This window comes from Podarcis gaigeae (genome assembly GCF_964106915.1).
Source record: "Podarcis gaigeae genome assembly, chromosome: 1".
Classification (NCBI taxonomy): domain Eukaryota; kingdom Metazoa; phylum Chordata; class Lepidosauria; order Squamata; family Lacertidae; genus Podarcis; species Podarcis gaigeae.
In genome coordinates, this window is record NC_139678.1 from 76,311,007 (window position 1) to 76,325,030 (window position 14,024).

The window sequence follows — 14,024 nt, forward strand, 5'->3', positions numbered from 1 at the left end:
TGTGCATATGTGTATATATACCCCAGCATAATTGAATGCCTTTTGATAACTGTGCTATTCTCTGCCCCAGCTCTTTTTAGTTCAAATAGCATGCCTGTGGAATTAGTCTAGCATATAATATATTATGTGCGTGTCACGATTTACAATTTATTGCCTTGAGACAATTTGTGGAGATAAAAATGTCTTAATAAATAAAAAAGCGACTAAACATGTTGTTGTTTTTTGCAGGTAGGTATTTGACCCCATGTATCTTTAATTTTTTAAAAAACACCCCCTTGTTAGTGTTACTATTGGCGGAATCCTCTTCCCTGCAGTTCAGACTTGCCTTGGAGAGTTGCCTGGGCAGTCTGGTCCACAATGACAAAGAGCTGCATAACTGGAACAAGCTGGATCTCCAGCCTGAGGCCTAAGGTCGCCTGCACAATAATGTAGTTTGAAGACGGCTGGAAAACTGTGAAGCTGGCTAAAAAACAAAAGGAAGGCCAAGTTATCACCTGCTTATTGTAATGCACTCATCAAATCAGAGGGGCAAAAACAGTATCCATTATGTATTATACCAGATTCCCATATCAGATACCTTTGCTGTTATGAAGAACATTGCCATTGGCTGAATAACCAGCCAGGAGAGCAAGTAAGGTTAGGTGTTGGCCTAGAATGGTTTCTCAATGAGGAGAAGAGGAAAGTGGCAGGGAGGGGGGCAGATATGAAAAAGGGAAGGGACAGGGAAGAGTCCCCAGACAAGAACAAGCAATCATTTGGATCATTCCCTGCCAAATAAACCAAGGAGTACATTTTCTCACCCTCCTTTCCAGCATATTTTATTTTGCATTTCATTTAATCATGCTCCATAACATCTAAGGATTTGTGGAACCATCAACTTAGGCTGTGGGTGGGGTGGGGTGGAAGTTGAGGGTTCCTTTCCTCACCTGTTACATGAGGCAGATGAATTTCTATTTCATTCAGTAATACGGTACCATCTGATCTGAAAACTACGACCTATGTAAAGAGAGAAACAGCCTATGTTAGTGTGACCTCAGGGTCTTAAAGGTGAGGAATGTAATAGAATCATATCATTTTAGAGTTGGAAGGGACCTGGGGGTCATGTTAAATGAACATTAATAATAACGATTGTAATGCCCAGAAGGAAACCACCCTGGAAATTTTGAACATTGACAGTTTTCTTATATCTGACAACAGGAAGTTGGTTAAGAGCTTAAGCAACCCAAAGAACTAAGCAATGGAACATGTATGTGCACACACACACATGAATGCCCCTTCATACACACTTATGCACAATGTTGTGCAAATCCCTCCTGGAGAGCACCTTGCACCACAAAATGCTCATTTCTTGGACTGGAAGGCAGTTTCCATAGGCATGAACCTCTGAGGGAAAGTTGCAAAACATACTATAACTTCCAGAATATATGGATTACTTATGATGGAATTTATCTGACTTAGATTATTCTGGCTGCTTATTAACCGTCACATTTCCAAATCATCCAAAAATTAGATAAGAAGAATCAAAGCATTGTTTTCTTTTATCAGCAGTTCCTAATTATGTTGCTTTCAGCTTTGTTCTTTCAAGAAAGTACGGTATTAAAATCTCCAATTTTAAAAGTGATTGTATTTGTATTGATACATTTTCAGTTTTTGCCAGTTTGCAGCTGCCCAGTGGCTGCAATCCTGCACCTGGGTACTCAGTCAAGCAGTGTGTCTCAGCCTACTTCACTCTTCCCCCAAAGTAGATCATGGGGAGTGGGCAGATCATAGTGGGCATTTGGATGCATATCATGTTCACAAACCAGGGCCAGGGAGAGGCATCCACTCCTTACAGATTCTGAATTATCTCAGTGCCCATAACCCTCCCTGGGTTCTTAATGTAGCCACAGCCAGTTGCTTAGAAACAAAGTAGGTTCTTATTTATTTTCCAGGTGACCAGATTGACAAATCGGGTTTTGGAGGGCAGATGCCAGCTACTTATGGTTTTGGGACCTGGTGGAGAAAGGAACCCTTTTGGAGTTTGCTTGGATCACACACCCTTGTGTGTGTCTTGGGGCTGGGGCTGGGGGTCAGTGACTCCAGACAATCTCCTTCCATTTTCAGATGCTGGAAATCATTTGCTAAGAAGTATTTCATAGAACTACACATTCAATGGCTTCCTAAACTGAAGAAAGCTAAACAGGGTCAGATTAAATCTGCAGAGCAGGGGGCAGGGAACCTGTGGCTCTCCAAATGTTCCTGGACTGCAGCTCCCATCATCCTTTGCCACTGAGAACAGGAGTCCGTTGACATTTGGTGGGTCACAGATAGCACCCATCCCTGCTGTAAAGTCTGCATACTCTTTGGCAATTGGCAGCTAAGTAGTCATGAGTGTACAGCGCAGAACTGTGACATGAGGAAATAATGCTGAAAAATCTCTTATCAAATATTTGACAAGGATTTCTGGCCAATGGTAGCTTTTAAAATGTTTATAGAGTATATTTTACAAACATATTAAGTATGAAATATGTAAAAGGAAGATATGACAAAATAAATAGAACCTGAAAGTCATGGAAATGTGGGCTTGGATTTAAAGAGGATGTAAAAACACAAACGAGATAAGCAAAGTATATAAAATATAAAAAATGAAATGAGGATTTCTATGTTTGGTTTATTGTTCAATGTAATTCAGACACATGGATCAATGTTCAGAAGTTTAAATGTGAACCAGAACCTCTTGGAGTGGTAAAATTACATATTACATAATTCTCTCCCCCCCCCCCCCCGTCATGAAGCTCAGCAAGAAGTATGAACAGAATGCAAATGGAATAAAATGTCAATGGAAGGGGAGGGTTGGGAATCTTAGAATATTGTTGACTGGCTATATCTTAGAATTATGAAGAAAACCTTCATTTGGTATCATATTCTTGGTGAACTAGCACAGAGCCATACCATCATTACCCTAAACTTACGTTTTTCTTTTCGTCTATTAACAGAACCACCGTCTTTAGGCATGTCTGCTTGTCAGTAGAACCGCATGGGCCTAGTTCTCCCAAGAGGGCATGTGAGTCATTCTGTATGCTCTGCAATTACAGAAGAACAAATACAATCAAAGTGGTCAACTTTTGCTGATATGAAATGATTCCTTTCACAGATAGGCTGAAATTACCCATTCAGACAAAAAGTGCAATAAATCATTGACCTTAAGGATGTCACATTCCGTGTTCCGGGTCACAGGCCTTTCTTTTCCTTTTTCCTTTTTCCTTTTTCTTTCAGGGAGAGTATAAGCCCTCCTTCTGGGAAATATTTGACATCTAACCTCAAATTGCCATTCCCCATTCCTTTCCCAAACCCCATTTTAGCCCTATCTTAGATTCAGCTGTATTGCAATACAAAGACACAGGCAGGAAATGACCCAGACAAAAGCAGGTGTGGCCACACAGACATACAAACACACTGCATCCAAGGCAGGAAGGCTAGCCCTTTCTCATTCACCTGCACTCTATCGGAAGGTTACCCTACCCCACTGTGGCATAATTCCTTCGACCAGAGTAGAAGAGTCTGGTGCACGTACCTTGCTCAGCACATAGTAGCAGTCACCATGGAAGGTGTACTTCTTTCCATCAAAGGTAGTAATGTGAGACCCTCCCTCCACTGCACATTTACTGGGACAGGGTAAATCCTGGCATATCCATCTACCTGATTGGCAGGTGCTGTGAAGACAGACAAGAAATCAAAAGCAGGATCTGGACATGCAGAAATTATACTAGAAGTACCTGCACCACAGCAGTGGAGCCACTACAGCAGGTCAATTTGGAAATGAGTCCATAACACTTTTGGACCTTATAACCTCTTCTTTTTCCAAACATTCCAGATTCAGCAAGCCATAAAGGTGCTGATGATACATTGCAAAGTGGCAGCAGCAATCCCCTTTTCTCTACCCCAAGAATGTTGTTGCTGCTGCTGCTGAAATATGTTTTTACAATTAGAGATTTAGGCTCATATAGCAATATCAGATGGGTACATAATTGGTAATGCTGGGCAATTTTTCACCGGGGCTTGCTAGAACCAGTCGTCTATGTTTTAGCATAAAGTGATACGGTGTATTAGATATGAAAGCCTGTGACGGTACAAGGTGTTTGTCCAGAGATTCACATCCCTACAAGAATCCTTTAAGTGACAACTCTGAAATAAAAAGCTATAATTACTCTCAGAGGGCACGGACAGGCTTACCAGCTTTCACAGTCATTGGTGATGTTTTTACCAGGGGAAAATAATTTCCCACGAAGTTTGCAGTAACACTGGCTCGTGGCCACACAGCCTTTCCCAGTGATATCATCATATACTGTGCCTGCAAAACAAAACAAAAAGATGCTCATAGTTCATGACAATCCAAGGCTGCACATCTGAACTTGGGTTTCCCATTTCTAAGCCCATTGTTGTATCCACTAGGCCACACATAAATTGTTACCTTCAGGGCAAAAACAGCCATCCATGTAGTGTTCTTCACATAGTTTGCTGATCCCCATGTGTGAACAGGTGTCCATACAGGGTGAGCCACTTTCCAGGTAGATCATGTTTCCAGGACATGACTTAGCTAAAATAATGAAAGAAATAGCACTGACTATATGCATACATTGACATGAAATTAGGGTTCAATCAAAAGAAAGACAATCCAGGCAGCTAAAACCATAATCCTAATTAGTTTCAGTTGGATTTAAATACACAGTTTCCTAAGTCTCTTGTTCTCTGTTCTTCTTGCCTCTCCAGCATGAAAGCAATTATTCAGAAACTCTTTCCACCAAAATCAGTGGGAAAGCATTCCTTGGCTACTATGAGTAAACAGGATTGGAACACAAGACTGCTGTTTGGAAATTAACCTTAAGGATGGGGACCTTTCAAGACCATTCTGAGTTACGTGAATTTAAAGAGAGATTTCACCCTCCCCTGTTAAACATTCCTGGCTGCATCTTATATGAACCCAGTTAATCACTTACGACACAGTTGTGATGTCCTCCAGTTCTGAGGATTGCCACCAGCGTGGGAACACTGGCGGGAAAACTCTGAGATGGTGCTGCAAAGGCAGAAGGAGTCCTCTGTATGCTGGCAAGCACATCTGTCTTGCATGCAGGCTTGGATATACTGTTCCAGATTCAGGCGGGACTGACAATCCGCAAAAGCCGGAGCAGTCAGCAGCTTCTCACACTCCTCACGCTAGAAATAGAGGAAAGTATGGTTTGACAGGCCTCCCAAGCTCAGTTTCCAAAGTGGCGCTACATAACACAAGGAAGAAGGTCCAGGCTTTTCACAAAAGTCTATGTTTGTACAGGATAATCCATTCTTATTCTCCTTTCCTCTATCTTATGATTCAGAGCAAGAACTGGGAGCATCATAAAGTGGTTGCACACCTTAATACACACTTGCTATTTCTCTAACAGAGACGGGTATCTCTATTCCTGGTATGTACCGTATAACACAGTTTTCAAGACTTACATGTTGGTTGCAAGATTCAATAGGTTGTGTCTCATCAGGGTCTTCACATACTGTATTGGGTTTATTAATCTTCTGTAGGTTTCCAAATGTGATTGGATTGTAGCTCAGACCTGTGAGATAGAGTGAGCAGCATGTACTATTATTTCCATTAACCAGAACAAACAGCATCTTTGTTTTCCTCTCAGTGTCACAACCAGAGCTTAGAGGCATAATTTCACACCAGATGGTACCGTTCACTTACTATAGATTACTTATACCCTTTAAAGTTTTAATTAAACACTTTTTTGCTCATACATTCAAAGATTAATTGAAACACGCTACATTTTGAATGTTTTCTACATTTTAAACCTATGCTTATAGAAGAATTCATGGATTTCTGGGCCTAAATTTGGATTTATAGAAAGGTGTTGCGTTTTCACAATCTGTACAGTGAACTCCATCAATCATTTAAACATTCACATGTTTCCTAGGAGAATATGCTGCTCTTAAGCCATCCTGATCTGACAAACAAACACCGGGTTAAATAGTGTTTTGGACCATCTCCAAATCTGCTTTTGTTAATTTAGGGTGATGTCCAACCAACATCAATCATAGGCAGAGCAGACCTTCTGAAATAAATGAACATGTTACATAATTTCCTTGATTTCAGTGAGTATAACATAGTTGGATGTCACCCACAGAATTCATTCCACATTTGTAGACCAAGCTATTAAAAATAGTACGCATTTTCTCTGTACTTTTCTAACCACCCAGCAAAGAAACCATTGCTTTGTTCTCACCTGTGCATTTAAACTCCTCATATTATGTAACTCATTATAATAATCATTTCTCTATAATGTTGTCCAACTTACCATTGGAGAGAAATTCATTGTAAACCTGCTGGCCATTGTAATCCCCACAAAGACCACAAGTACCGTTGTTAAACTTGGTGTCCAGTTCAATCTAAATTGAAAAAGGAAAACCCGAAGGAACATATCAGCTATTGTAGCAAATAAATATGTAAAGTTGCCTTATGTTGAGTCAGACCATTGGGATACTGAGCCCAGTATGGCTGCTCTGACTGACATTGGTGGTCCAGTGTCTCAAGCATATGATTTTTCCTTTCCTGCCACAGGAGATCCTTTAACCAGAGTTGCCAGGAGTTTGATTTGGGATTTTAAGGTGACAAGCAAGACAACTGCTTTAGAAAAAAAGAGGCCAAAAAGGAAGGGCCAGGTTCAACTAATGAGTTCTGCTACTGGAAGCCAGTGGAAGGACTTCTGCTAGCAGAATAGGGCTTTTGACTCCTCTCCTAGCCCACTCACTGCCATGCCTCCCCAAATCAGCTTGCAGGGGTTGGAGGAAAATCCACAACAGACCATGGGGAGAGAAATGGGGAGATTATTCTGTCTAGAAAACTGAAATGCTTGCACCGACAGAACTATCTTCTTAGTGCTACACTGAATTCTTCCTAGAGGATTGTATTCAACTAAGCCCTACTGAAATTAATGAGCCTAAGTTAGTCATGTCCATAAACTTCAATGGGCTTACTCTAAGCAGGACTAGCATTGAATTCCAGAGGAACTGTAGAGCAGCCACCAAGAATGGTTCTCTACTTTCCCTTGCAGTCTAGAGGGTTCTGTTGGGTGCTCTTAATCACAAGACAGGGACATAGGGCAGAAATTGGTCACTTGAGTGAGCTGGACCTGTACCATAAAACCTATACCAAAGTATCAAAATAGAAGCTGAAGGCCAAACATACCATCAAAGCAGCTTCTCTGTTCCATATCAAAACTAGGCCCACTCTGGCATAGAGTTTGGTATACATATCATTCTTCTCAATCAGAATACCAGAATGATAGTACGGAGTCCTTGCACTATAGGAAAGAAAGTCATAGAGTTTTTATTAGATTCCATTGCAAGCAACAGGTCCAGCATTAGATGAGAAAGCACACCTTTGCAGAATTTCTCAGATCTATTTTACAGCCCCTATAACATCCCAGTATGCTCCCCAACTTCCAATCTAAAATGAACACGAATACACAGAAATAAGCAGAATCTTATTCATGGCCTGTTAAAATCTGTGAGGTTTATCTCAGATTCTGCATTCAAGTTTCAGCATTCATCTAAGAAAATGGATGGTCAAATTTTCCTCACCAGTTTAAGAGGGTGCTTATTTTAAATATTTTATTTATTTATTATTTCAATGTCTCCACTGGAAATTTCCTAGTCATCCTGTGCTTTAGATTTTACAGTGTCACTAGTGCTTATTAATACAGGTTCCTAAAGACTCAAGCCTTGGCTGAAGATCTTAGAAACATAGGAAGCTGTCCAAAGTCAGAAAATGAGACTATCAAGCTCAGTGTTGTTTACCATGACAGGCAGTGGCTCTGTAGGGTTTCAGAAAGGAGTCTCTCTTAGCCCTACCTGCAGGTAATGAAGATTGAATTTGGGACTTTAGCCACTGAGATGCAGGCCTTTCCACTGATGGGTAAATGACAAAGTGTGCAACTGAAGGCCCAGAGTTGCAATGTGACTCCAAGGTAAAAGTTTCCTTACGAGTAAAGGTACTCCTCAAGACAAAGGGCTCTTAGAACAATCTTAACCAACTGAGGTAGGTTTCCATGTGGCCTGAGATGCCACAAGCTAAGGTTACATCACCCCTTTGCTTGAGACTCCCAGTAGCTAGGAAGTCCCTGTGAATTAGCCTACCTTAAATTATGTTTCCTGTGTTACTGGTCCCTGCTGATGCTGTCCTTGGATCATGTTTGAAGTCAAATTGGTTCCCTGTGCCTGACCTTGGTTTGTCCTTGACTCTGCTGGCATGACGTCTCCTACCATTGTCTGGTGAGCTTATGTGCAGGTGTAGACTTTGTGGATCACAGCCTATACAGGTTGTATGTATCCAGAGTAGGGTGGGACGAGTGTAGCAGTATTACGTAGATGATTCCCTTAATATGGGACGGGGCTTGTGTGCCTCTAAACTCCCTTTACAATGAATGCGATTATGAGGAAATCTTGATAGATTGACCACCTCCACCCAAACACACCTCTTGATTTTAACTGAAGTGCCCTTTAGACTAAGTTCTTGCTACACAAGAGTTATATTTCCAAAGCAGGGTGTTACTGCATAAGTGGTTTTACTCATTTCAGAGCCTTTGTTGCAGAGTAAAATGTTAGTCAACCTAAGAATAGTGGGACAGGTCACATTACAGGAAAAGGAAAATATTAACATTCACTATAGGAAAGAATATGTTTCCTTAAGCCAATTACCCAACATTTGGCATGGATTTCAAACACAATAATCTGATGTGGAATGTCCTTCTGACTACAAATTACTACTTTAAGAAGAAAAACCATGATCCATCTCAGCTATGATAGGTTTGGAAAAACAACGAAAGTTCACAAAGGCCAAACTGAACTAGCCCACCAGCAAGCTAGATGTGTCATTCTCACATGGTGTTCGCATAGCTAGGAGAGCTGCTGTTGTGTCTCTCTGAGCTTCCTCCTTCATCTCCAGCATAAATAGGGATAGGTATGTGGTAGTAGTAGCCCATCACTGTAACTGGGCACGTGGTCAGTGTGTACAGTGAGACTTAGGGAAGCCAGGAAACCTAACAGTCAATGCCTTGTTCTGGATGTCTTTTTGTTAAAGGAGATCACTGTATGTGAAGTATAATTAAAGAGGTGAAATATGCCAGAGATAGCCATGAAAATAATCAGTTTTTTTAACAATCCTGGATGTCAAGTCTGTGTGCATTATAAAATGAAATTCATAGTATAAGTATTGATTTTCCATTTTTGTACCTTGCTTAAATAATAATTCCTACTGGTGGTTGTCTCTGGCAGTTTGTGCCTTTTCAGTTACATTTCAAAACCGGACTGTAAAATACTGCACATTAGCAGCAGTGCTGGGGAAATTGCTCACAATCTTAATGGTCCCCTGCTCATTTAATAAAATTTGTAGGTAATTATGTCATTGGGAGTTGGAGGCTGAATTCATGGAATGTGCAAAATCTCACTGAAAAACTATCAAAACTAGTTTGGCTTCCCTTGACACTTCTGGAGATGTTTTAGAAATGTCACTTGGTCTTATTAAAAAAGCAACACCTTTTTTTATTTCCTTGAAATTTCCTCAGATGTTTCACCTGAAAAACTCCAGGCTCACTTCGAAAAGGCAAGATTTCAGTACTCTATGCCCTGACTTTCTACACAACACATTTCCCTCAAGTTTATTTTGAGTGGCGGGAAGTTGTTGCCACAATTTATATTATGAGCTTTTTGTGAAAGAACTGTGGCTAAACACTGGAAGCCTTAGAAGCATAATAATATGGGAAGAACTTACATTTGCCCATCCACCACCACCATCTTGTGAGTGAGGTAGATTGCAACATCCTTAATTGTGATAAGGACATATTGAATGTCAGGGTGCCCTTGCTCATTCAGTTCACGCTGGATATGGACAGAAAACTCCTGGTAAGATTCACGGCAGTCAGACACAAAGTTGTATTCACAGACACCAGGAAACTGGTAGAAATCTCCATCAAAAGTTTTGAAATGGTTGTTCCCCCAAGTACTGCAGACATAGTGGCCATGGCTAGAAGTTCTTCCTGAAAAATGAGGACAAAGCAACCACTGAGTGCAATCATGGAACAATAAAGCAGAAAAATGACACATAATTAAATAAAAACAAGCCATAAAATCCAAAGAGCTTCTGAAGGGAAAGGGGTCAACAACCAGGATTAAACGTTCTACTGCAATGTTGGTATTTCATTTTTTATAGTTACCGATGCAACATATCAAGCAATATGTACACTTATGCTCTGAGAAAGGCACACACATATTATTGGGCTTGCTGCTACAGCAAGATCTTTGCCATAAAGCTGTGAAACATAGGCACCTTGGGACACAGGTGAAGTGCTGCACACTAATGCAACAATTACATGATTTCTCTGGTTACCGTTTATTTATCCATCAGGATAGCTTAGGTAATGCAAAACAGCCGAAGCACTTCTAGTAAAGGTTCTGCCAGTCACACAGAATCTCCTACTTTTAATTAAAAAATAAAATAAGTTCCTCTACCACATATGCTAGCTGACTCAACTTTATATCCATAAATGATGGGGCCATTTAGCTTCCATTTCCAAATAAAATTCTACACCATCTGCAGGTCTTTGGTATTTATTCTCTCTGTGCAAAACCTCTGGATTCTTCGAATCCATAAGGATCTGCTGTTGCAAAGCCCAGTTGAGCACCTGAAGCTGGGCCTTGATTGTCTAACTAACAGATGAAAGCAAGAGACCTCCTCAGGTGGTGGACCTTCATTGGAGGCTTTTAAGCAAAGGTTGAGTGGTCATCTGCCATGGATGCTAAGCTGAGTTACCTGCATTGCAGGGCATTGGACCTCAGGGTCCCTTCTACAGTTCTCTGCTGTATGATCTATGAACTATAATGGCAAATCAGTATTATAGTGCTGAAAGAGCTGTCAAGATAAACTAAGGCAAAAATTACTCCAGCCTGTGGTCCTCCACAGAAGTGCTGGCTGGAGGTGATGGGAGTTCAACCCCAGAACATCTGGAGGATACCAGGCTGGTATAGGCTAGTGTACAACATCTTTCCCCTCCTACCACAAATTCCCTGAGGCAGAATCACCTATGCCTTAACTCTGCCAGCAAATTAGTTCACATCATCCAGAATATTATATATTATAAGCAGAGAGCAAAAGCACCCAGTGTTCATCATGCAAAAGTAGTCATACAGACTACTTTTCATATACTCAAAAACCTTATTGATTAGCCAAGCAATTTAAATATTTTACTTGTTGCACATTGCACCAGCCAGTGAGTGTTCCCCAGGCTTCCCCACTGGACAATCCCACAGTATCTCCTTTAAAAGTCTTACCTTTTCTAACTTCAGTTGCATAGCAGATGGCCAGCCATAGTGTCAAAAGGCTGGTAAGCCTTAGCCCCATGGTGGCTAAGAGGGAAGGACAGAGGTCTCTCTATAGCCATCCTTTATATAATGTCCATTGGTGCTATTCATGCTACCATAGGGGAGGAGATGGAAGGTGAGGAGGAGTGGTCAAAATGGGTACAGTGTTTGCTGAGATTAGAAAGTAAACAGAGGTGAAATTTTCATTGTAATTCCTATAATTTAGCATTCAGGAACATTGAGGAAATAGTATAATATTGATTCAGTTATCATGCAAGTTGCCTTTTTTATTGCCCTTTTGCATTTCTCTGAAAGGGTGTCTGTCTTCCTTCAGTCACACGCAATATCAGTGTGCAGCATCTCCTAGCTCTAGAAAGTACTTGAACAATGTTAAACTAAATGAAATGCAGCCTGTGATTCCCACAACTCTTTTTCCTAATTACCCAGGAACCTAATTAGGAATTACTTAGGAACTAATTGCCCAAGAGAGTATTCAGCAGTACAGCCCAAACTCCACTTTATCACCTCAGTGGGAACTAAGCTTCTTTTCTCAGCAAAATGAAAGGGACGAAGGAAGGAGGGAGGGAGGAAGAAGCTGCATGTGGTTTCCACCCCTGTGTGAAGAAGGGACTGAATTCTCTCTGGACCTCCCTGAACTTGTGAAAGGGTACAGGATAAGTCTGCAGTTTGGGGAAAATTGAAATAGGGAATGTCCTTCAATGTATGCTTCTCAGTTGTTTAATTTCTCTGCTGGACATTGACTTGTCTATCCCCTATATGTGAAGACTATCTTAACCTTTCCATGGATGTCATTCAGGTGCCTGGGCCTACTTGAACTAAGTAATCCATGCAAAATTGCTGTTAACATGGTCAAAACTGACATTGCAAGCTCCTATAGGAACATTTATCATTTGTAAAATCCTGCATCCCACTCTTTAGCTGTCGCATACCAGATGGAAACATTTGAAGAACTGGTGGTTAACGGTTTGCTCATTCCTACCATCTTTTCTTTCATTAGAATGGCTTTCTTGTAATTTTCTTGGAAACATACTAATCGCTCTATAATAAGGGCTGTCCCTTAGAATCATGGAATTGTAGAGTTGGAAGGGACCACGAGGACCAACTATTTGAACCCCCTGCACTGCAGGAATCTTTCACCCAACATGGGGCTAAATCCCACGACCCTGGGTGGTGGTTAGGCATTGGGTAAACCTTTGTTTAGATGGAGGGGAGGTTGTAGCCTCTGTCTGCACCTCCTCACTAAGGATATCCTGTTAAAGGGATCCGGGGAGGTGGATTCTGTCCGATGCCCGGACAGAGTTCCTTAGCTACATGTGATGCAATTATAAAGCTGTCCAGTGTCAGAGCTAAGATAGGCCATTAAGGTCTTTATATTCCATCATTGTCAATGGGAAAGAGATGGTTGTGCCTATCTCTGCAGATGTACAGGTGTGAATTTTACCAAATATTCTGATTTTGAACTTTTTTTAAAAAAAAATCTACCGAATGAAGCTACTGTAGCCCCTGGCAAGTTCTACTCATTTATTGCAGTTTAACTCTGCTTCATAGGTCCTGATTAAATGTGCTTTGTATCTGGATACAAGATTGGACATTTCAATTTGATATGAAATACTGTGCAAGCTTCTAATCAAGTAAACTCAATGGCACATTACAATGAGGTGCAAGTACTATTTGTGACTTTCCATCCCTGCTTACTAGAGTTAGGTGTTGTGGCCAGACACTCTGCACTGACTCCCATAGGTAGATCCCACCTATGGTCAGATATCTGAAATAAACTCAGAATATGTCATATTCAACATAGCAAGCCTATTCCAATTTAGCCCTGGATTGCTTGAGGTAATAATAATACACTTGAGAGCTTGCCCTCTCCATTGAGGAACCACAATCAATACCACAACTTAGGAGAATTAGCATGCTCAGACCAGAGAGTGCAGACTCAAGGAACATCACCACTCACTTTGAAAATCAAATTCTGCTTACTGGCACTCATTCCTTACATTTTCTCTAAAGGAGAGGGGAAATTATTTCTGGCTAGATTCCAGTTCCCCTGGGTATGACCTAGCAACCTGGAATTGCTTCCATTGTTGCTGCAGTCTTCAACCAGGGATAGAAGGGAAGGTTCCATGCACTCACCTGCCCTACCCACAGATATTGATCCTAGGAAATTGCTTCCTACTTCCACTGCACCCTCAATAGCACAGGTGAGCAAACGTAAAACTCAGAACTGGACACACATACACACAAAACCCTTATTTTATCTGATAATTGTGGAAAGGCTATCCTGCTGGGGGCACCGGTTTCCCCAGCTGATGCTGCTGGTTTCCTGTGCTGCCGGGAAAATCCATTCTGTCCACAAGTAGTAAAAGGAGGTTTAGTTTGAAACAAGTAAGGTGTCACTAGCTGCCAGCTAGAGATCAGCACTTTCACACGCCTCTCCATGAGCACATTGCTTAGAAGCTTGCGCAGATTAATGTTCATTTTGCAGACACCCTGTTTTTTTCTTGCCCCTTTTGTCATTAACAATATTGGAAACTTAAGTGGGAAACCTTTGTTACTTAGCAAGCTGAGCTGCAGCAATACATGTTGTTCTAGCCATTGGCTTTATGAGGGATTATGGATTG

At 41.1% G+C, this 14,024-nt stretch overlaps 1 protein-coding gene across 1 annotated transcript in view; it reads right to left on the reverse strand.

Moving 5' to 3' along the window:
- The window catches only part of MUC2 (mucin 2, oligomeric mucus/gel-forming), a 61,748-nt gene extending 50,322 nt beyond the window's left edge, over positions 1 to 11,426 (reverse strand). Inside the window, exons 1-12 of the mRNA XM_083755292.1 lie at positions 11,353 to 11,426; positions 9,797 to 10,061; positions 7,214 to 7,328; positions 6,324 to 6,414; positions 5,473 to 5,582; positions 4,977 to 5,193; positions 4,451 to 4,576; positions 4,213 to 4,330; positions 3,554 to 3,692; positions 2,952 to 3,062; positions 927 to 996; positions 326 to 463 (exon numbers count right to left, since the gene is read on the reverse strand). Of these exons, the coding sequence (XP_083611418.1) occupies positions 326 to 463; positions 927 to 996; positions 2,952 to 3,062; positions 3,554 to 3,692; positions 4,213 to 4,330; positions 4,451 to 4,576; positions 4,977 to 5,193; positions 5,473 to 5,582; positions 6,324 to 6,414; positions 7,214 to 7,328; positions 9,797 to 10,061; positions 11,353 to 11,422 (1,570 nt within the window). The 5' untranslated portion in view covers positions 11,423 to 11,426. The remainder of the gene's footprint in view (positions 1 to 325; positions 464 to 926; positions 997 to 2,951; positions 3,063 to 3,553; positions 3,693 to 4,212; positions 4,331 to 4,450; positions 4,577 to 4,976; positions 5,194 to 5,472; positions 5,583 to 6,323; positions 6,415 to 7,213; positions 7,329 to 9,796; positions 10,062 to 11,352) is intronic.
- Positions 11,427 to 14,024: the final 2,598 nt, after the last annotated feature.